The sequence below is a fragment of the Equus asinus genome, chromosome 5 (genome assembly GCF_041296235.1).
Source record: "Equus asinus isolate D_3611 breed Donkey chromosome 5, EquAss-T2T_v2, whole genome shotgun sequence".
Taxonomy (NCBI): Eukaryota; Metazoa; Chordata; class Mammalia; order Perissodactyla; family Equidae; genus Equus; species Equus asinus.
This window is the reverse complement of record NC_091794.1, coordinates 4712522-4737208: the sequence shown is the minus strand read 5'-3', so window position 1 is coordinate 4737208 and position 24687 is coordinate 4712522. Positions and strand designations below refer to the sequence as shown.

Genomic DNA, 24687 nt, shown 5'->3' with positions numbered 1-24687 from the left:
TTGTTCTCCCTTCATTATGTACGCCTTCTTAGAAAACCCTCAGTAGATACTGCACAGTGATTTGCTAGACTCTGGAGCCCAACTGCCCAAGTCAGGACACAGCTCTGTCACTTTCTAGCAGTATGAACTTTGGCAAGTTACTTAGCTACAAGCCTTGGTTTCCTTCTCTGCAAAATGGGGATAAATAACAGTTTTGGGGAAGACTAAATGAATTAATCAAAGGAAAGCATTTAGAACAGGTCTATATTTGGTAAGTTTTAAATAAATGTAAGCTATTGTTATTACTATTATTTTCTTCTCTAAATCAGAGTAGTTTTGATTGGCTACCTCAGTATCATAGGAATGATGAAGACCAAAACCAATTTCTTTCATTGAGGTTTTTTCAAGTTTCTTTACATAAGCAAAATATCCTCTTTCCACCATTCAAACATGAAAACAAGTACCTGGAGACTAAAGTATATCTGAACAGCACTCAATTATGTAGAATAAGCAATTTTTGCTATATAAGATTAATAAAGAATGATTAAGAAAATTTAATTTTTATAGTAAGGAGTTGGTTAGGGATGTGCGGGTGTTGGGGGGAGATGGTAGATAGAATAGGCCTCTGTTAACATTTGGCCATTTCCTGTAACTAAATTAAATAAATAATCACAAATTCTCTACTTTTCCTTCTCCTGCATGGACACAACCTAACCAAGATCCATCATGATTTCAACCAGCTTAAACCTAAGAAAAAATGACCGAGGTCACCACATAGGAAAACAAAGCAGAATCTGCTTCTCAGGGCCAACTGCACTGTATTTGTATCCATAGATACAAGAAAACAGAGAATCACAGAATTCTAAAGTGGGAAGTCCCGGGACCTCAAAGATCATCTAGTCTCAGGCCCAAATCCTGCTGTCAGGGGATCAGTTAGGGGGTGAGGAACAAGGTAGAGTTCAAGGGAAAGAACCCCTGGTCCTTGTTCCATTCTGAATGACCTTGTCGGGCCAAGCTAGCCTAATATTCTTATTTTCTAAGTGACAACCCAGAGCCTGACTAAAAGCAGAGCTGAGATCAGAAGCCAGGTTTCCTGATTCCTAGTCTATTGCTCTCTTAGACTCCTCAAGGCTGCCATTCTATGGCTGTGATGGTCACAGATAACAATGCACTAGGCTATGCCAAACTGACAACTAAGCAGATTTTCTTCTTGCAAAATCACCAGGCATATGTCATTGAAGGCACTTTATGAAAAGAGTAAGGCATCATTATTTGGTATAAACAAAAGCAAATTTCCATTCCTTTTTTTTTGGTAACCTGAAAATCCCAAACCACTGTTGCTATTACAAAATCGTTCTTTTCCTCAGTATGCACCCCGGGGCCAAGCACAGATGCATTAAAAATTTGCCAAGAGAAACAATGAAGTCACTGATAATACAAAGCATGAGAGTATCATGGAATTCATGTCTGTTTTCTTCCTCTCGATAGTTAATTGCTCTCATTACTGATCATTTTGTGGTTGTTGGCAGAGGGGCAAGGAAACTCCACCACTGTAAACATGCGGAGGCACACACTCCTCTCAGCAGAGCAGGAGTCTGCACACGATGGGTCTGTTCACAGATTCAACGCAAGTGCCAACAAGAATGTTTGATGCTACTGCTCCCAGCCTCCAAAGAGGACTGGTGGTCCCAGAAAAACTCTGATCTCTTCAAACAGAATAAACACAGTGTAAAAAGGTCTTAGATCACTCCTTTTTTAATCATTTATAAATATCATTACTGGCAAATGACTTGTGCTCTCCTGGCAGATTTCACCCAATCCACTTTAAGAGTGAGGTGAAGGGAGCTAGGATGTACACCGAGTTCCATTTAGCTTTCTGCAGCAGCTCAGGGGTGCCTTAAACTGAAAGGGCACTACTTACGAGCAACGCTTAGCAAACTATCCTGCTAAACAGAAGCTTTACATTATCTTGGAATTCTGGAAGGCACACCTTGGATGAAATTAATGGTGGCAGAGGAATCCTTATTGATTAGCAGCAGAATACAAGTTGATTCTTATCAGTAGGCTATTGTTCCACATATGAATATGTGGGTAAGAAGAAAGCACAGGAGTGCACCCTGGAAATCATAAAAATAACTTGACACTTCAGGCGAACTAAAAGAAGTAAAGAACTAAATATATTTTATCCCTCTTTAAACTAGATTTTTATTCGGTTTTCATAGAAATCTGAATCTGTAGGTGTTGCAAGATGGCTACAGTTAACTCTTCTCATTCTTCTGCAATGTGACCTTGCAGTGCCTTCCATCAGGAGGTGGAATCTACTTCACCACTTGTTGAATTTGGGCTGGACTTGTGACATTCTTTCTCCAATAAAAATGAGACCTTGGAGTTTCACCTCTCCTCCTCTTGGAATGCTGCCCTGAGAGCATTATGTGGGGAAACCTGGTCTAGCCTACAAGAGGGTGAAAGCCCATGTGGACCAGAGATGAGATGATCCAGTTGGGGTTTCCCGGACAAATCACTGACAGCCAATAAGTGAGTGAGCCCATATTAGAACATCCAGGCCCAGCTGAGCTGCAAAATGACTGAAGCCGCAGAGTGACCCAGACAATTCTGAGCCATTGCTCTTTAGCCACTACCTAAGCTTTGCGTAGGCCACAAAGTAGACGAAGCAAACCAGGCACCCTGTTGAATATCCATTATGTATGAAGCACTGGGTCAGAAACTCCATGGGAGACATGAATGGAGATTAATAATATTAGACAAAACATAAATGGCTCTGTCCTTCATGTGCGAATATATCTGTAAATAAATTGGCATGTAGTATTTATCTATTTTAAATCTATCCAATCTACATTAACAACCTTTCATTATTCCTATAGGCCAGAGCATGGGTCTCCCTGGGGTGTTCAAGAACAATCCAATGGGGTAGAAGAAAAATAATTAAATATCTTATTATTTTTAATTAATATTTTTCCTTTTTATTTTTTGAATATGTTTTCATAAGGTACAAAGCATTATTTATAAATACACAAATATGCACATAGTGGGGTTTTGCACAGTCATAAATCCCACACATCCTCAACCTTCCATCCCTACACAAAAATCTACTCTTTCCATGCCTTTGCTTTCCTGAAATAAATGAATCCTTCCCTGGATACTTAGGGAAGAATCAGTGATAACTACTCCCACAGGTCACTGTTCATCTGAATTGTAATTATTCATATATAGTCTCTTCAGTAAGGCTGTAAGCATTTTCAGACTGGGTGTCTGTATCCATTTCAGACAGGGTGTCTGTAAACACCTGTCTTTGGCAATACAGTATAATGGTACTATGACATGACTTTTTTGTGGCTTTTTTTGGTGAGGAACATTCACCCTGAGCTAACGTCAGTTGCTGATCTTCCGCTTTTTTGTACTTGAGGGAGATTAGCCCTGAGCCAACATCTGTGCCAATCTTCCTGTTTTGTATGTGGGATACCTCCACAGAATGGCTGATGAGTGGAGCAGGTCTGCACCTGGGATGTGAACCCGTGGACCTGGGCCACTGAAGCGGAATGTATGGAAATTTAACCACTCGGTCACAAGGCCAGCCCCACAACATGATTTTTAAGAGTGCAGGTTCTGGAGCCAGGTTGCCTGGATTCAAATCCCAATTGTCCCACTTATTAGCTGTGCAAACTTTAGTAAGTTATCTGTGCTTCTATTTCTTTGCTGTAAATGGAGATAGTAAAATCCCTACCTCATAGGGCTGCGGTGAGAATTGAAATAGTTAATACATGTAAAATGCTTAGAAGTGTCTGGTACATCGTAAGTGCTCAATAAGTATTAGTTCTCACCATCGTTACCTTCCCTCTCCCCTACCATCACCACCATCATCACCACCACCACTGCCTTTCTCTCTCTGATGTCTAACAGAGTAAATGAATGTGTGATGGAGGGAAGTGAGAAAGAGCATGAGTTGCAGACAAAACACATTATATGACTTGTTAAAATTCTGGACATCACTGTTTTAAATTTCTCCAGATGGATGATGTAACTTCAAGGCAGGGTGTCTCACTAGTACCACCTGACAGTCGGTTTGTTACTGACAAATAAAACATGTAAATAAATGTGTATGACAATAAACGCCTTCAAGCTCTTCTTTTACAGTCTGATAATTATGATGAGGCTAGAAACAATTCTCAGCTGAAAACTGTTACTGGAATTATTTCCTTGAGCATTGTCTTTGAACTGTAATCTCTCCTCTGGTGGAAATCGTCAGACACAGGTTTACTGCCTATCCACAGGGGGCATTTAGATTTCTATAGATTTCCTATGAGATGCAGACCCATAAATCAGTATCTTCTAACTATACGACTGATAACCTATGCTAGAAGGAAGGCACAGTGCAAGAATTGTTACATATCATAGGGAAAATGGGGTCCTGGAGACCACCTTCCCATCCGCCTCCCTTCACCAATCAGAACACTGGGCCCAGAGAGGGTCAGTGTCTTAACTAAGTCCCACAGCTTATTTGTGACAGAATTCTCACTTGACTTCTGTCTAGTTCAGTGCACTTTTCACAACCCTAATTTTAGGAACTATTTCCATAAACCTTTTGAGTGAAAGTGTACCACTTATATTAAGGGAAGGAAGGAAGCCACCCCACAAATAACTGACTTAGCACACGGCACAAAGGAGGCCTTCAATAAATGCTTGTTGAAGGATGGGCAGAGGGATAAGCAGAGGCCTAGCTGGCTGGCTGTGAAGTCCTCCAGGTTCCTAAACTGTCCCATTACAAAACTCTGGTCTCTCAAGTGGTGCCAGCCAGCTGGGGCTGGCGCGAATCACTTCTTTAACAGAAAAAGGAAAAACACAAAACCATTCTTTCAATCTGTTTTGTTTTTCTTCCTGTATTCATAGCTCACATCTCATTAGACGAAAGAGATAATCCAATAAACTCTTGTTTTTGAATTTTTTTTCTAAATATAAAGGTAATATAGAATCACTGTAAAATTTTAGGGAATAAAAGTAAGGTTAATAACAATGCAATAATAAAAGCCAATGTTTATTGAATGCTAATTTTGTACCAGGCATGGTGCAAACATTTGATGTGAGTTGACTCATTTAATCCTCACAGCAACTTTAGGTTACAAACATACTACTACTATCAGCCCCATTTTACAGATGAGAAAACCAAGGCATGAGGTATTAAGTAACTTGCCCAAAATTTTACAACCAATAACTAATGGAGTAGAGATTTGAACTCAGGCAGTGTGGTTGTAGAGTCCAACGTCTCAACTACTCTTTTAAACTGCTAATGATGAAGTTTTGGTTTCCAATGCAAATTATTAAAAAAAAGATTTAAAAATTCCTAACTTTGACTAACTTAAATGCAGATCTTCTATACCACAAAAGACACAATAAATAAAGTGAAAATGCAATCTCAGGACCAGAAAAGATAATAGTAAAACATATCATATAATCAACAAAATAGTAATTTATAGAATGTGTAACAAATTCCTACAAATTTGTAAGAAAAAGACAATCAATACAAAAGAAAAAGGGCCAAAGACTATGAACAAGCAATTTATGAAGAAATCCAAATGGCCTCTCAACACATAAAAGGATGCCCACTCTTATTAATTACAGGATGCAAATCAAAAAGTCAGATACCATTTCACTTACCAAATTTGGGAAAACTGTATATTTCATAATAGCAAGCGTTCATGAAGATATAGAGCAATGAGAACTCTCATACTCTGCTATAAATTGGTGCTCCATTTAGGAGAGCAATAATCCCTAGTAATGTGGAGGACACACGTACTGCACAGTCCAAAAATCCCACTCTTAGGCCTTAAAGAATATTCCCTGGAAAAATGCACGTACACAGGGAAAAAAATGTACAAGAATGTTCACAGTAGCATTTTTTCTAATAGTGAAAAAAAGTAAACTATTTAAATATCCATCAACAGTAAAATGGACAAGTAAATGGGGGACTATTGATATAATGAAATACTAATATAGCAATCAAAATATGTAAACTAAAGTAAAATGGAACAAGGAAGAATCTCAAAAATAAGGACAAAAAAGCATGTTCCAGAACGATACATTCAATATGCTATTTATACAAGGTTTGAAAATGTGCAAAGCAATACCATATATTGTTCAGCAATATATATACACATTTTTAAAAAGTATAAAACATATATGAGAATGATAAACACCAAATTCCAGATCGTTACTTCTGGGATGGTAAGGGTAGAGTGGGCTACAGAAGAGACACACAGAGGGCTTCAACTGTTTTGATAATAGTTTACTTTAAAAAAATTGTTTTCTAACGTATATAAGAAATTATTTAGATTTTAGAAATCTGTGTGGTAGCATATAGTGGTTCACCATGTTTCCATACTTTTCTGTATGCTTGAGTTTTTTCAGATTTTTCAAGAAATATTGTGACAAACTAAAATCAAGGCACCAATGATGATAAAAGTTTCATGATTTGTAGGGATGAGCAAAATTAACAATCTACTTGTATATCACTGATGCAGACTATAAGCTCAATTGATATTTTCTCTTTTCCTCCTCAAAGGTGAAACAATTTTTCTTGCTATCATAAATTAATTTAGATAATTATATAATCAGATGTGGAGCTAATATGTCCCTCAAATATTAATTTATTTTATATCGATTCCATAATGGCCGACTTCCAAAGGCAGTAATGTCCCTATTTTGGAGATAAGGGTCCTAAATATAAGTGCTTGACTTATTCAAGGACAGATCTGGAATTTTAGCAGAATGTCAGGGATACCACCAGGGACCAAGCCTTCATTCCTTTAATACTAGACTTTGCCATCATAACAAAATAACCCAAAGTATTTAGTAGCAGTAATTCTGATGCATCTATCTTAATGCACCAAAGGCTAAGAAATTTAAAAATTTTTAAAAACTTCCAAAAAAAAATACTATAATGTGAATCTGCAAAAAGTTAGAACGATTAGCAAATTTACCATTTTATAATTATGTTAAGTACATCTTAAGTAAGCACTCAGGCCGTGGTTGGAGGTATGACCTGGGTCCCTGGGGTGGAATGTTTGGTGGATGAAGTTCAAATACAGTCTATTTACCCACGAACATAAGTGGTCTTAATCCAAGCAGAAGACATTTTTTAAAATGTTGATTTTTAAAAACAGAAGCGTAAATAAGACTGTGATTTATGAATCTGCTAATGACCTTCTCTGCTGGAGACTTCAGAAAGATTGAGTCTTTGGCTCCGGTAAATATAACAAGAGTGCAGACTTGTTAAAGCAGTAATAGGTACCCTTATTAAAAACTCCACTTCCATTAAGAGTTACAAATTGTCGGGCTGGCCTGGTGGCACAGCAGTTAAGTTCGCACGTTCCACTTCGGTGGCCCCAGGGTTCACGGGTTCAGATCCCGGGTGCGGACATGGCACCACTTGGCAAGCCATGCTGTGGTAGGCGTCCCACATATAAAGTAGAGGAAGATGGGCATGGATGTTAGCTCAGGCCAGTCTTCCTTAGCAAAAAGAGGAGGATTGGCAGCAGATGTTAGTTCAGGGCTAATCTTCTTCAAAAAAACAAAGAGTTACAAATTGTCTTCCTTCTTTCCAGCCCTTAAAGAATGCGTTCCAGAAGCAGTGATATGGAGGGCTCAGACCAAAAGCAATTTCCAAGACTTAGTAAAGACCACAGTTTCCAAGGACCTAAGGACATGAAGCAGAGACAGCAAGAAAAAGATCCCACCAGTGAGGCAGATGCAATCCTTCCACATCCTAAGTCACACAGTGGTAATGGCCATCAAGGAGAAGATCTCTCAAGAGATGACCTCTTATTTCTTCTCAGCATTCTGGAGGGAGAACTACAGGTTAGCTGGGTTAGAATTACCCCCACCATGCTTCAAGCGAAAAGCTTTGTGAATTTGGTGTCTATGCTGCCACAGAATTAGATATCTGTGGTTCTCACTTGTATGGACATGAAAGCAAAGTGGAAGTACACAGAATTCTCTTCCGCCAACTTGAAGGGCAATTAATCACATCTAAAAGGGCTGTTATTATGACACGTGGTTGGCACGCACATTGTCAAAGGTTGGGTCCTCTTCCCATGATGCTCAGGAGCTTCAGTGCACAGGCACGTATGGGTAACAACACAGATGACTCTGGATTGGTTTAAAGAACAATAGGCCCTTTGGATGCCATGTGAACTGGCTCCTAGACTTGCCCTGGAAATGTTAACCTACATAAAAAACAAAAAACAGCTGCTACACATATAGGAGAATCTTATTTCCTACCCCTGAAAATGAAAATGCTGGTCCATTGAGGGGTCTCATGTTATCTGCTTGTCAAACACAATAAAAAATGTAGAGTCCCCCAAAGTCATATAGTGATCACTTTTTAAAAATTATTGATGTGTAACTAGATTGTAAGAAAGATGAAAGGGCATAGTTTTGCTACCTTTTCTAAAAGGTACTCTAACCAAATATGATTTGTTTATACTTGAAAGAGAAGAAAAAAACATTCAACTATCACAAGAAATCACTTGCAGAGACTCCTGGTAGATAAAGCAGGCTTTCTGAAATGCCTTTTGTTCCTACAGGCTCGAGATGAAGTCATAGGCATTTTAAAGGCAGAAAAAATGGACTTGGCTTTGCTGGAAGCTCAGTATGGGTTTGTCACTCCAAAAAAGGTGTTAGAGGCTCTCCAGCGAGATGCTTTTCAAGCAAAATCTGCTCCTTGGCTAGAGGACATCTATGAGAAACCAATGAATGAGGTATGTATCGCATCAGGGGTATGAACCTGGGAGGTGGAATAAGCTCAACAGCCAGACAAGCACTAGGCCTGGTGGGTGAGCAGGACCTACAACTCCTTTTTGATTATTTAGTTCTATGTTCTAAGGCACTTAAAATTTACGCAAGGTAGATAAATACAACATGTTCTACAGGAAAGAAAAGGAGAATAAATCATGGTCAGGATGTTTCCACTAGGTTTGTTTCTTGACATCAGACTGAAACTTAACAAATACAAGAGAATTCTTCTCTCTCTCTCCTCCATCCCCTCCCCTCCCCCCACACAAACAAAGATACAGACACAGACACACACACCCCCTCAAAGGGGTCCACACTTCTTTTGGGGACTTGAAGGCTATTCAGGCTATGATAAAAAACAGATAAAGTTCCACCATACAAGGTAATTTCTTTGAAAACACTGCAGTATTATGTCATAGAAATTCTGAGCGTGAGTGGAAATGATCTGAAGAACTGTCCAAGAAATAGAGTTTTAGCAAGCATATATTTTAGATGAGCACATATCCTCTTTTTTTCCTTCAAAAGTTTAATGACAGCAAAGCTATTTCCTCTAAGTGTGCCCAGTAATGACAATGGCAAAGAAGAGCAGTCCCAACACGGCCACCACTGCACAAAGATACTGCTTGCTCTTCTACTTGCTGACGTTTCTGAAACTCTTTGGCATCCTTATTTTATTCTTCTATTTTCCTCTGAGACTTCAATGGAAAATTTCATAATTTTTCATTTTTATAAAAAGGAGACATCTAGGAGCATGAGTTAAGGCTGGAGAGAATGAAAGCAAGTTTTGGACAAATTCCCCCCGCCCCCCACACTCTGGCAGCCTATCTTAGGAGTGACCTCTAATGTCCTTGTTATTCTTGTCCTGGGTGTCTCAGGAGAGAAGACAACCGTCTTGCCAAATTGTGAAGGAGTTTGGTCATATGGATCTGCTTCTCTGAGAGGTGAAGATGAGACCACCCAAAGTCTGTTGATTGCGTTTTAATCCAAATTTTAAACAAGAGGAGCCAAAGCGCATTTAAGTCAAGTGTTAAAACTGTATCCTGGCTCCCAATATAGTGACTGTGAAACAGCATTAGGCACAAACTCTCCATCCCTATGAGCACAAACGCAAATGAATGATCACTGAACATATCCTGATGAAATTCCATAAACGGCACAGCCCCTCAACACTTCAGTGTGAAATGAAACAGAATGATTCCAAACTTATGCTGAAATCAATAGGAAAAAGTTTTAGTTACAAAATTCTATTGCATACATGCAAATCTGGAAATACCCTGACTCTCTGCAAATGCTTGCAATCCTAACTCTGCAAAGTGTCCCTGAAAGGCACCCAGAATTTGGCCCTGCTTTACAAATCCAATCTTCTTTGATTGCTCTCCCAGCAGACACTCCTACACACGCACACATGCATGCATGCACACACACACACACACACACACAGCCCTCACGTTCCCACCTCCAGGATTTGCTCACTTGCTTCTCTTGCCTTTTACTTCCTGGTTTCCCCTTAACAGATTGCTCTCTCCTCAGCTGTCACTCTATCAGATTCCTCGAAGCCCACATAACTCTACTCACCCAAAAACCCAGTTGCCTACCCTCTTCCTCTGTCTGGGAAGTAATGGATAAGAGGAGACATACAGAGAATAAATGGTAAAAGGGGATTCTGACTAGGAGTCCGTGGATAGGGCCGAAGAAAAGAAAGAAAGAGAGGAGAGTGTTCCCAGGAAGCCCATCCTGGGCTGCACCCTAATTACATCAGAATAAGGATCTGCATGCTAAAAAATTATTATTCTTTTGTTTTCTCACATCTCTCCTCCTTTTATTTTCCTCATAATGTTCTTTTTGAAAAATGTGAAAAATCTCAACCATGTCTAGGGTAAACTAAAGTGGATTTATCTATTCTTAAGGCAAAATAACTTAGAAAAACAAACTATTCTCAGTTACGTCACATGGTAGGAATGCTGTCTTAGGATGATAAAGTGGTGGAGGTCTGAGAGCTAGAACAAAGGATGCAGATGGGGAGGGAGAGCTGGTTCTCAAGGAGGGAGGACCAAGAACTCCGTGTCCGCGACACTTTTCACCTCCTATTCCTCTCCAAACTGCAGTGTTATATTAGAGATTTTCTTAAAAAAGATATTTGAATTAATGGCCTGATGTATTCTTAGTTCTTCCAAAAACTGATCAAGGAAAATATAACATTTTGGATTTATCAAGGTACTATAATAAAAGAGTCTGCATACCTCATTAGCATTACCTAAGGGTAATTCTTAAAGTCCTTATTTTAAGCAACTGTATAATTTAGCTTCTAAATTTCATTTTACAATTTTAATTGTATAAAAAGAGTGGTTCCTGTCTGCAGGGCGTTTAATGTCTAAGAGAGTGACAGCCAACAAACGATCACATAAATAAGTATTTGATTACACATTATGTTAATTTCTGTGGTGAAAACTACAACTATGGTTTGAGTATATGAGAGAGTATAATGGGGGATCAATTTTAGATAGACGAAGCAGGAAAGCCAAGATCCAGAGAATGAGTAGGGGTTAGTCAGGTAGACCATAAAGGAATTCAATTTCCAGCAACGTTGTGGACTATATATCATGAGATCATGTCACTAAGAAATACACGAAATGTTAGATAAAATAGCTAACACTCTTAAATGCACGGATGAGCTTAGTTGGAAGCAAGAGAAATCATGAAGCCAGGAACTAAAGGGGAAATTTCCACAGATCAGTAGCTGGCTTCATACATTTTGAACCTTTCTCCTCTACAATACACAAACTTCAAGTGCTGAGAACCAAAGGACATATTCATTTTGCAATACACCCTCTGGCCTTTCACCTTTGACAGTGGCTGGGTGAGCTGGCACAGTGGCCAGTAACAGCATTTCTGGAAGCCTTTCCTACACCAAGATGGCTAGCAATAACTTAACTATACATAGAAGTGACTGTGAAACCAACTAAACTTCCCTTTAACAGGACCCCTCAAATTTTCATAGCCTCTTCCAAACTACCTGACATGAAAGGAAGTCTGACGGAAAGTATGCAAAAATGGAAAAAAGACAGAAGTCTTAACTGATTACAATTAAAATGCATTACTTTTATAAATCTTACAAAATATATCATAGGTGAATACATTGCTGGGGCCCTGGCAGGGCCTTGGAAGATACCCAAGCTTCAGGATAAATCCTCTTCCTCTAAAACTCACGCTTCATGGTCAATTCTCTTCCTCTCTCTCTCTCTTTCTGCATGTGTGCATATGTGTGTTTTTAGAAGAGGAAGACTTGACCATTTTGCAGGCACACTTTGAAGGGACAGAGGTGGGATCAAAAACATGAGAAAGAATCACAGGTGGAACAAAGGCTGGAAGGAGACAATAAGGGATGGAGCAATAAAGCACACACAGGTGAAGAGGTTAGGAATGTAGACGGATGTAGGTAGATAAGAGTAGCAAATGTGTAAGAAAACATAGAGTAGTTATGCTCGATGGACTCTATACAGTCAAGTAGGAGATAAGAGTAAGAAGGTAAGGATGTGTCCGTGTCTAGCACTTAGAGAGAACAGCATGGGCTTGAGCAAAGAAATAGGTGCCTTGAGCAAAGAGAAAGGATGCTGACCAGGCATAAGGGAAGGGCCACATGGAAGGTCCAGCTAAATCTGAAAATCATCCAGAATGCTACCAAGATTGATGGTGGAAAGGTGGAGTGTAGGGGGAGTGACCTGGAGCTCAGCAGATGACCAAGATGAGAAGGAGAGAAGACTATCACCATTCAGAGTAACAATGAAACAAGGAAGGGTTTTCAGAAGAGTCTGGCAGTGTTAGTGCAGAGCCATGAGACTCATGCCCCCATCTGCAGAATCTGAGATACTGAGGCAATGAGAGATATCTGGTTACCTTTGATCCACTTAAGTGGCCAAAAAATTTCTCTGCTCTCTAGATTAGCTTTATCTCTACCAGTACATTCAGGGTAAGCAAAGAAAAGGGCAATCTTCAAAGTGCCAATGGAAAAGAACAAAGAGAACCAAAGCCAGAGCGCAGAAAGATCAAACCCAAAATTAGGGTGGTCTGTGACTCAGGAGGTTTTAAAACAAAGGTCATTTTTCTTTTCTAAACATACATTAAACAACCAAAAGTAAAAAGATGTGAAAACCTCTCTGTTCCTCATTCCCTGTGACCATGGAATAATCCAACCTAATGTAACATATTGTACTTTCTTAGTCCTAGGCAAAGAGCTGGACTGTATTAGGGGCAGGAGGGTAGGACAGGACATCAGGGAGGCTGAAATGATAAGCAGGAAGCTTGTCACTGCACGTAAACACCAAGGAGCCATCTTCTCAATCTTTTTCCCTGACACTCCCTGGTGAGTCTTCCTGTTTTCTTCCCCAGGCTTCATTCAATCTGCAAGTAGAGACAGATGAAAAAGGGGCAATGGTTCTCTGACAGTCCCTTAGTGCTAAATGACACACCACCTCACACTGCTCCTAAGTGTTTCAGGTGTGTATCTTATCTCACTAGCGACAGTATACACACTGAGACTTCAAACTCCTCTTGTACTCCCCATGGCAACTATCACAGTATCAAGTACCTACAGCATAATAGGCACTTAAGAAAGAGTTGTTGCCTTGAGAAAACTGTGGCACCAGAATTGATCTTAGAAATCAGGCCCAACCACTTAATTCACAAATGAAGAACCTGAAGTACAGATTGGCTAAGTGGTTTGGCCCAGCACACACACACATGGTAGGAAATGAAATGAGTTCAGGGAGGATCAGGTCCATCTTTTGATCTGTTAGGAATGAGGAAGAGACTGAATTGAGAACCACCGGCATATTTCCTAAGAGGCATTCTGGGCATGGAGAGATGAAGGCACAGAACAAACCTTCAAGTGTAAGCTAAAACACCTCTAGAATCACTAATTCTTTCTTTGGAAGCTTTCCCTCTGCAACGTCATTTTTGACAACTTTTCAATACTGCTGTTGACAAACATGAGCTCCTCAGTGGTTGCACCAAACAGCATGAAGTAAGTTCAAGCCATCCTTCAAGAGGCATGGCATGTGACAGAAGGAAAACCGAGAGAATTAGGCATCTACTGATATGAAAGAACAAACAATTCTACCCAGGAGTGATCAGAGAAACTTACAACAGATGAATAGGAAAAGTTTTGGGTGGAAGGGGAAAAATATTTCTAGGTATCAGCACTGAGAAAAACAGTCTTGAAGTACCATGGTGTGTTCTAAGAACTGCCCGAAGTCCACTGTGGTTAAAGGTTGGGTGAAAAAGATGGGAAGGTATGGAATGAGAATGGGGCTGAAGTGACAGGAGACCAGTTGGTGAAAAACCTGGCTCTGCACAGGAGAGTGGAGTAATCCCATTGGTGGAAGATCATGCATTCGCTGATGAGGATGGGCTGGAAGAAGGTGAGGCTGAAGGAAGGGAGACTTAGAAGGTCATGTAATAAATAAAGGGCAATGATTCTTTCCAGCTTTCCTTCCTTGTCCCTTCAAACAAGCAAACTATATAAGAAGGAAAAAACACAATGAAAAGCATCCGTAGATTAAATAAACCTTCTATTTCCTCTCTTTGGGCCAAATAAAGTTTAACACTCACATCCATACAATTACAAGAAGCTATTTAAGGAAGGACTCTTTTCTTGCATTTAAGAAGCCTTCCTTAGTTATTCATTTACGTTTTGCCAAATACCTACTATAATTATTCATTTATTAATTCTAGGGCCAACCTTGTAACAAATTAAATGGAATGTTTTTCTAAGTCAACTGCGACTTTCCTAAATTAAGCCTGATCCTATCACTATTTCACTCTCAAATTCCAAAAGCAGTTGATCTGAATTTCCCTTACAATGCACTCTAATGTTTGGGCAACCATAAGAAGGAGGTTTCAGAGGGTGGTTGTGGACAATTAACCACAGGACAATTAACACTATGACCTCCTTCTCAGAGGATGGTCATTAGTTGACAGTGACTCTGCCAGCAGGCAATGCAACTTAGCAATTTCAGCTTTCACAAAAGATTTGGTTATATTAATTAAAAATCAATACCTGTATGGCATAATGAAGTATTTTGTATATGTGTTAAAGCACCATTATAAACCCATATTAGAAAACTAGACAACCAGCCTATGCATCTGGAGGTCAGAGAGAATTAACTGAGGGCCCAGTGGCACAGCGGTTAAGTGCGCATGTTTCGCTTCGGCGGCCTGGGGTTCGCCGGTTCGGATCCTCGGTGCAGACATGGCACTGCTTGGCAAAAGCCATGCTGTGGTAGGCGTCCCACATATAAAGTAGAGGAAGATGGGCATGGATGTTCGCTCAGGGCCAGTCTTCCTCAGCAAAAAGAGGAGGATTGGCAGTATTTAGCTCAGGGCTAATCTTCTTCAAAAAAACAAAAACAAAAACAAAACAGAGAGAATTAACTGAGTTCTCTATGCTGGAACATCTTGTTCTATTCTTTTTCTGAAATGACTTGGCCATTTTGTGCCTTGGATTCTCAGTCAAGTATGTGCTTTTTAAGGATGTATGAGTTAAACTGGCTTCAAATTCACAGTCACAAATTTTCAATCATTTACAATAAAAGCAAAAGGGAAAATCAACCAGTATCATCAGTTACAACATCTAGTATTTAACTAATCTAGAAAGTCACATGCTTTCAAAACCATGTTCTTAACTGGATCTTAATTTATCCCTGGGGAAAGATCCTGAGCTACTCTTGTTTTAATCAGCCCCTTACCTCTTTTCTTCTTGATTCCTTGCTTGCTATTTTGTTTTCAGCCTGTAGCATATATTGGGCACCTACTACGAGCAAGGCCCTCTGTTAGATGCTAAGAATTTAAAAAAAAAACAGAACATAGGCCCTGCCTTCATGCACTTCACAATCTAGTAGGGAGACGACCACACAAATCAGGCACAGGGCAATGGTTTTATAACAGAGATGTAAGTAAGCCACAGAACTACGACTGGGTGTTTACGTTAAGGTACGCACACTACATACCAACACAGAACTAACAAGGATTTCTAAAACACGAAAACACCTTGACACATAAGACAATGAAAAGCAGAACAGGGATCCAGGGAGCACACACTGGCAGAGCACTACTACAGGGAGAGTGGGGCAGGAGAGGTCAGCTAGGGTGGCCGCAGAATCAAGCATTGTGAAGGGATTCCTTCACTTTCCATCATTCCTCTGATATGGTTTCTCTGGAGAGAGAAGAAAGTATCAGAAAGGAAGTATGGGGAAATTGTTCTGATATCTACAGAGGCACCATTTATTCTCTTGGGGGAAAAAACGATGACAGCAAAAAGATTACATTTGTGTTAAATGCATCAGAAAGCATCAATTAACAAGAGTAATGATAAAAACTAAACAAGGAAATCAGAAACCCATTGCTGAATTAATTAGTCAAAACTGGAAATTCTAAAAGAGTGAAAGATGGCGGTATTACAAACAATTTGTAGTTAAGAGACTATAAATGTATTTTCTTTTACAGTTGGACAAAGTTGTGGAAAAACATAAAGAATCTCACAGACGAATCCTGGAACAGCTTTTACTGGTAGAAAAATCTCATAGGCAAACCATATTGGAGCTGGAGGAAGAAAAGAGAAAACATAAAGAGTACATGGAGAAGAGTGATGAATTCACGAGCCTACTGGAGCAGGAACGTGAAAGGTAAGGCTACCTTGGACAAGACAATGGCCCATTCTGCAAACCGTTCCTAACTTCTCACGTGGGCTGGGCATGGTAACAGGGATACAGGAATTCAAGGATGAACATGACACAGCCACTGCTCTCAAAAATCTCATGGTCCAGAGTGAGGAAAAGGATGTGTTTAAAGACAGTATCAATACAATCCAAGAATAATCGGGTATGGTAAGAACTGTGGAAACATAAATGTTGGGCATCTCATTCTGCAAGGGAGTGCGTTGCAAAAGTTGCAGAGGAGGTGACAGGGTCTAGTTCCTATGCAAACAAGAATGGAAACTATAGAAAGGCAGGGGCAGAAATAAATGTCACATCATAGAGGTAAGAAAACATTATGGGTACTGAGGGAATGACAGCTTTCCACACGGCTACAGCACGGGTGTAATCACAGGATGAGAAAAAGAAAGGCTAGCAGGTAGATTTTATACTCTTGTCAAGAAGGAGCAAGGACAGATCATGAGAAGAGGAATAAGTCAATCAGGTACGCATTCTTAAAGAACCATTAAGGCAACATGGAGGAAAGACAGGAGGAAATTTAGACTGAGGGGAGATAAGTGTTCCAGTGGCTATGGGGTTAGAAAGGATGGGATACAAACAAGAACTATTTGTGATGTATAGTCAATATGAATTAGTGACTAATGAGACTGGAGATCAGAGCAAGGAAAACAGGGAGCTACTTAGAAGCATTCCTGGCTATTCACCCAGGTATAGAATACAGGAATAGGGCACAGGTTTTTGTTGTTGCAGGATTTCGGTGGAGCAGATGGTTGAAAAGGCTGGGTCCTGTTTTAGGCATGTTGAGTATGAGGTATCTGGTATATTCCAATGTCCAGAGGGGACAATGACATGTCTAAACAGACAACCCACAGTTGGAACATAGGTCTGGACAAGGTTACGCTGGTGATGTGGATTTGCAGCTGGTAATAGTTGAAGCTACAGTTGTTGGTGTGGTAAGGAGAGAGAATTCTGCGAAGGGAACTCTAGAAAACATCAATTGTGTGATGGTTTTCTGGAGAAAAAGGGGTCAAAAAAGGAAGCTGAGAATGAAGGGTGGTGGGTTGGAAGAATTAGAAGAGAAAGAAAGCAAAGAAACCAAGCATAGGAAGACTTCCAAGAAAGAGTGAGCAGTCAAACAGCACCAAATAATATAGAAAAGGATGAGCAAATGTCCCAGGATTTGGCAACAAGGAAGACACTGAGGAATTTAACGAGCCCTTTCAATAAAACAGCAAGAGCAGAAGCCAAATCGCAATGCTTTGAAGAATAAATAAGAAATGAGGACATAGAAGCTTAAAATGCAAACTAGTATTTTGAGAAGCTTGGCTGCAAAAAAGGAGAGATTGGTTGGTAAACTTTTTATAACCATAAGGAGGGCAGGTTATTGTGCTCTACTGTGACCCTCTGAATCACCTTAGAAAGTGCAAGCATCCATATTAAACTGAGCGGACAACTGATCCTCTCTATTGATACTGCAAAGATAGAAAATAACCAATCTTTGTGGAATGTAAAAGTTTTAATGGATTTTCATTCCACTTTTGTTATTCCACGTGGACTTCTTTTATGAATTACAGAGATGATGATGCTGGATTCTAACAATCCCAGCAAAATCCAGAAAAAAATAATTTGTAAGCTCCTTTTCTGAAATACTGATAATGTCAGCTGCTTTATTTAAATACCTACAAGTCATATTTAGCGAGGTAACCAAAGTTTCACAGTAGCTAGGCTAATGGCAAACTTTCACTTCTCTTCAGTGCAGGTCATGGTAGACATTTGGTCAGAGTGCCAGAGAGTCCATGGCCCTCACATCCAGTTTCTTTTTCCACATTGATCAGGAAGTTCGTTTTCCACTCACTACATAGAACGGGGTCTGGTTACTTTGCCCCTTATGAACTTGAAATATCTTCAGGGGCAGATTAAAGGAGCAAAAGAAGTCTGGCACCAAGGGATAATTTGACTCAGACATTGCAATATACGATTTGTTATTCAATGAGACAATGTCATATTAAATATTATTTCAAACCCCTGTGGTTTGGCATCTGTGGCCTCATTTGGCCTCTACACTTATTTGGCACTAACTTGCTGAACACAGACACTTCCTTTCATCTCTCATTACTATGAACATTTATTGACCATCGTCAGAGTGTTGTCTGCCACAGAACAAAGAGCTACTGACTGTCCCTGCCCAGGGGGCTTGTCACATTAATGCAGAAGGCAAGACAACACAGATTTAGGGTGGGAATGTGGAGAGCTGTTGGTGGTATAGTTTTAATATTCACTCTTGTATCTCTACTATCTTCTGGAGGAAGGCTGAGGAGGGCTATCCAGAAGTAACACTAACGCTGGGAGGCAGATGGTGAAGATTATTTAAACCAAGAGAGAGCAAAGAGGAACAAGAGTGAAAAATGGGAACAAAGGCCACGGGCTAAAGGAAAAGGAAAATAGTGGGATGAATGTAAACTGTACACCATGGAATCAATATATTAAGAATGGTATTTCTACATGCATCAAAGCAGTTTAAGAAGAAGAATTTAAACGATCATATGACACAGATTTCTTGTCTTGAAGAATAATGAAAGTAAACATACCAATACCAAAAAAGTAGGAAAAAATGATGAGAGTGACTCTCATTCCCTGTTTAGCCATTCCAGAAGATATGAGAATATTCACCTATTTCTATTTGCCCAGGAACAGTTTCCAGATGGAATTCTTTGGGTATGAGAATGTTAAGCCTACTCTCAGCTCACATGAGACACAGATAACGCTTCCCTGCTCCGCCTGCACAACATCACAATTCCCATATCTCGGCGCTGTTAGTGCACTGGCCCTCCCTGCTCCCCGGCCTCCAGCAGGGAGGCTGTGGGCCTCAGGAGGCATAAGTGACTTCTACCTGTTTATGGCTGTGTGCATCAAAGTATTAAATGAACACCACCTAACAAAACAGGAAGCAGGGGAAACTCTAATAATTTCAGGTAAATATAAACAGAGGAGGTGCTTACATAAGAGAGTGAAATACCATTCATGTATCTCATTCTTGGACAACAAACGACAAAACACGTAACCTCACTGAATCCTTCAAATTTTAGTGAGAGTCTTCCTCTCAAGCACACAGCCACCCCTCAAAAAAGCCAGACCAACTTGTCCTCAGGAGTCAAAGAGTAATGTTTACTGCCACCCTCAAACAAAGTGATGTAAGCCACTCCCAAACCAGTAACCCTCGTACAGAGAAACAAAAAAAGATATCCTAACTCCCTTAAAAGGGGGTTGGGTGAGGAGAGCTATAAAGGACTAGGTGATTGAAACTCTGACAAAACACTGTGAACCTTTAATGGTCATATTTTAAGTGTTGGATAATATCTACTTGGAAATAAAATAAAAATTAAGAAAGACATGATTGAGATAGTTCATAAGCCCTTACAGGGTATAAAAATGGATTTTAAATTAAGGCTCAATTTCTGTGTTTTCTTTGGAGAATTAGTTTATGTGGAAAATCCTAAAGGAGACTGATGTCACACATTGATTTTAGGCCAAAATGTTTGCCGGGTGATGTTGTTGTTGTAATCCGTAAACAACTGGCTTTCCCATCAAGAAAGGGTCGGGGTGGGGATCAGCTCAGGAACCCCGTTCCCAGGCAGGTTAATGCAAAGTTTCCTTCACTGTGATCTGCGTGGTTTGGTCTGTCCACAAGGTAACATTACACCCACATTTCATGACGACTCTCTGTTCACTGACCAGCTCCAATGTGTGGATGTGTGTGTCACTGGTGACCTGAATTATGTACTTGGCTGAATTACAAGCGGAGTCTATGTGAAAAGTTTTAGACAAAAGCAATGCCAGTAATTTTTGGCCTTTCTGGATGGCTTCACAGGAAAGCCAAAACAAAAATCACTTTTAGTCAGTGTAATTTTGCAAAATTTTCCCATAAGTGAAATGCCAATTTTGCCTGTATTTTCAAAAAAGCTTGCATAATTTTTTTCCTTTTTCAGTTTCAATGGGGGAAGAAGCTGTGAGGGGGAAAATAAACCAGTTTCCTTTTTTTGAAACCATGCTTTTTTTTTTTTAGAATACTAAACCAAACCATGTATACTAACCATATATATTACTGCATTTTTTGCCTTGAAATAGCCACTAAAGTGGGAAACAAATATCGTATGGCAACTCTGTATAAAATGTGGCTTCAACCATGGAGTTTTTTAAAGCCTTAAATTACTTTTCCTAAAATCTTGGCCAAGTAGGTTAGCACTGATATTCTGATTTTATAAAGCACGAGTTCAAATGGTAGCTTCTCAAACACCATGTGGTGAGGAAGGAGGCACAGGTACAATTCATTTCCTGTTCCTGCCCAAGTGTGACAAGATAGAACGGTGGCTCCAGGGGCAGACAGGTCTTTGGAGGAAAGCCACCAGGGACCCAGCTTCAAGGGTTGTTGCCTTGACCACACCTTGGGCTAAGTCCTTTGCTGCTCAGGCTTTAGTAAAGAACAAAGCACTCCCACTTCTCCCTTTGGCTGAAGCAACTTCATAAAGAAAGATTTCCACAATCAACCCTTCTCTATGACAGGGCTTTTTTCCAGATTGGCAAGACAAGGTGACTGAAACACTGAGCCATATTTGACCCTCCTGTTAACTGAGTATATTGGACTACTTTCAAAGGCTTCTCTCAGAAATATCAAATCTTTCCAGAGGCTTTGGATACTCCCTTGAAATATATATAAATGAATGATTGTATTAATTTATCTAATTTTTTAGTTAGTTAAACTAACTGGTTAGGTTAGCTAGTTAGAGCTGCTTGCCATTCATTCAAAAAAAAAAAAAACACCCCAAAAATCCATTAATTAAATACTTGCTCCATGCCAGGTCCTGTGCTAGATACTAAGTGAAGGAGGTAGATGTGGTCTCCACCTACAGAAAATCCCAACTAATTTGTGCATGTATAAAACAGAGACACCAATGCAGACTTTAAGACTGGATGCTGATGCTTCTAAGGCAATATTAGATCATGATGGGTAGGAAAAAAGGTACTACTATGGCAAAATAATATAACAACATGAAATGCTCATGAAAACAGAACATTCAGGAGAAATCAATAAACACATTAAACTGGAGTATTTTACTAGAGAATTCAATATTTTGCAATTGTTGCCATTAGGATTTTCAGTTTCTTTGGTCTTAAAGCTGAGCTTTTAAGAATATCCCATGAAGCATAACACGGTGGGTATGCTGTTTTAAAAAATAAACAAAGTCTACTTTCTAAAAACCATATTTGGAAAGACAACAGTTTTAAATTTCATGCACACTAAGCTATTGTTGTGGAATACATTGTACTCAAATGCAATAATTTTCTTTCAGTTTTCTGGCAAGGAGTTGTATGTATTACGTATTCTTGATACTATGTCTTGCAAATGGTGAAATGGATGCCAGATCTCCATCTGACCTTTGTCATGGGTATCCAGTTCTTTGTCAAAACAAAATGGAGACCCACCACAAACACATATTTCAGTACTATAATTCTATAGAGAATCACAATGTGATCAGCCTAGTGTTCATATACCCCAGACCGAACACAGGATCTGGGTAGGGACGCAGAGAGATTAATTAACTCATGAGGGCACCAAAAAACCATTTAGGACTGTATATCATGACTTAACTTTCAACAGATGTCATAAAACCATACCTTGTAACCATACCATTCAGTGGTTTCCATACTATGCCATTTAATTATAGAGGTCAAATTTTGGATACAGTGATGACACTATTTGATTGCTTTTCCTTCCCAGAAAGCTGAGCTAAATTTTACAAATAATTTTGGGTGTGTATTTGGACGCACAGTGATAAGTGAATTTATTGTTCACAAAAGAATACTACAAATGTTAAAAAGTAGTCTAAAAAGAAACATAAGCACAGTGAGGGATGAACTGGGAACATGGAGAAAGGGGACTCTGGTCTGCAGAGCAGATCTGAAATAGGGGGTAATTTTGGGCAAATTTCATTTCTCTAATCTTGTGTATAAAACAAGTGAGGCTATATGATTTGTACGTCTCTTTCAGACCTAAACATCTGTGATTATGTGACTGTTATGAAAAAGTACCTTCTACTTCAAGCTTATGATTCTAACCCACATTATCAAAAGAGGTCAGGGAGAACAACAGCACCTCTACCACCAACTTCAAATCCAAGTGCGTATTTCCATACTTACAGGATATCTAGATTTAGGTACCCCCTACTGCTTATTCAATGTCATATATTCAAAACTGAACTTAATATCATTTTTGCAAATCCAGGTCAATTTACAACCCTTCTATTCCTGTTACTGATGCCCCAGTAAAACAGTTGACCAGGTAACTATATAAAATTACAGGGATGTCTGAATCCTGAATTCAAACTAGAAATGACCTAGCAATCTAGACCAATCCTCTGGCCTTTGAATTGAGAAAAGCGAGGCCCATCAAGTCTCAGCTAAAAAATTCCAAAATCTTGCTGCTAAGTAGTAGTAGAGCCAGACCAGAAGCTAGCTCTCCTGATAACATATTCAGCACTTCTCCCTAGAATCATTACTAGGTACTCAAGCTTTGTGCTTGGTGTTGCAGCAGGTCCAGAAGAAATTTAAGACATAACTACAATACAGTTGAAAAGACAAGACCCCCATAAAATAATCTGTAGATGACTCACAGAGGATTGGTTGTTCATTCTGTGGTGCCAACACCACTGTTGTAACATTATGGAAGGTCAGGCAAAAAGGATATTAAGGACTGTAATTATCCAACAGCCAGGATAGCCCCAGGAGAATGCAGGACATACAGTAAGCACTGGATAAAAACATCTAACTCGCTCATAGCTACAAGCTTAACAGCTCTATAAACAGGAAGCCAAAGATTGAATGTGGAAAGGCAATCTCAAACTTCTGTTCCTATCTGACTATATAAAATATAAAGAGGAAGAAGAGTCATTAAACCATATCAAAATGGAAATTTTTGCCTCATAAATGGAAATCAAGATGGAGCATTAGAATTAAATCATATCCTGATTTGCAACTTGCAGGTAAACTTTCCTGGCAAGTATACTATTTCCTCATGAGAAGATGAAGCCAAACAGCTTTGGCAAGCCCTGAGGATGGAGACGCCTGGCACAAAAGAGGAGTAACTATCACTGCACAGAAAGGCCTTTCCTTGGAAGAGTGTAGGGTATGGGAGTTAAAAGCATAAGACTGTGGAGTTAGAACAACAAGAGTTTGAACCACGGTCCCACCCTCTCATCTGGTCCCACTAGCTATCTGACCTTGAACAAAGTACTTAATCTCTCTTAAGTCTCAGTTTCACCATCTGTTAAAAAAATGACATGGATCTCATAGGTTCTTTCGATTACCAAACTATATAATGCACAGAAGGTGCTAAGTGTGGTGTCTGACAGACAGGAAGCACTCAGTAAGCACTGGCACCTTTCTTCAAATTTGCCTTTCTTCAAAGTAGTTTATTTACATATTCTGTGCCACGCCACAGATATTTTGTGGATTGCCAAGAAGGCATTTAATTAGACCCTGTGCTGGGTACCAAGGATGTGACGATGAATAAGAGCTTTCAAGGGCAAACCCTTCAGTATCCAGGAGACCTACACAAAAATAAATGCAATGTCATGTTATAGGTACAATGATGATAGAGAACACAAAGGAGGTACAAATGAGAGATCATTCTCCAGGCCTGGCTGTATCTAATTGCCTTCAGTGTAAGGCTACTACTGAATGTCCTAATGATCGAACACTGTAACACTGAGCTGGTCATTAGAGCGCTCAATGAACACTTTTTCTTTTTTTAAACCATGGAGACCTATTTCCCCTATTTTGGAAATCATTCCACTTAGATAAACAGAAATGTTATTGCAATGGTATTATGAAAAGCACAGCCTACCACATATATAAGATCAAGACCCACTCAATGCAATGGTTTTTAGTGCACCAAAAGATTCCACTGCTCCTCTGGCTTGCCACTATCTCAAGATCCCCACACTAATCACATCTCCTTGCCTAAAGTGATTGTGAAAAATCAAATATTCCCACTGTAAGATAAACTTTTGTTTTATTCACAATTCCTTCTGCAGGACTGAGAGCATGGAGAGGTACAGTAAATATTTGTTGAATAAGTGACTGAAATGTAGGAAAATTTGTTACATTTTAGTCTATTATTTTCGATTAATATCTTATC

The 24687-nt window shown here is 39.5% G+C and overlaps 3 protein-coding genes across 13 annotated transcripts in view; 1 reads left to right on the top strand and 2 right to left on the bottom strand.

Moving 5' to 3' along the window:
• COL8A1 (collagen type VIII alpha 1 chain) overlaps positions 1-24687 on the bottom strand; it is a 494271-nt gene that overhangs the window by 226143 nt on the left and 243441 nt on the right. The gene's annotated exons all lie outside the window — the stretch shown is intronic.
• The window catches only part of CMSS1 (cms1 ribosomal small subunit homolog), a 362379-nt gene that overhangs the window by 244760 nt on the left and 92932 nt on the right, over positions 1-24687 (bottom strand). The window lies entirely within an intron of this gene.
• FILIP1L (filamin A interacting protein 1 like) overlaps positions 1-24687 on the top strand; it is a 297674-nt gene that overhangs the window by 184306 nt on the left and 88681 nt on the right. For 3 of the 4 annotated variants that reach the window (XM_070508610.1, XM_070508611.1, XM_014853300.3), the window contains exons 3-5: positions 7596-7848; positions 8577-8750; positions 16285-16463. In XM_070508610.1, coding sequence (XP_070364711.1) covers positions 7606-7848; positions 8577-8750; positions 16285-16463 — 596 coding nt within the window. In that variant the 5' untranslated portion in view covers positions 7596-7605. The remainder of the gene's footprint in view (positions 1-7595; positions 7849-8576; positions 8751-16284; positions 16464-24687) is intronic. The other variant, XM_070508612.1, reaches the window with a different exon arrangement.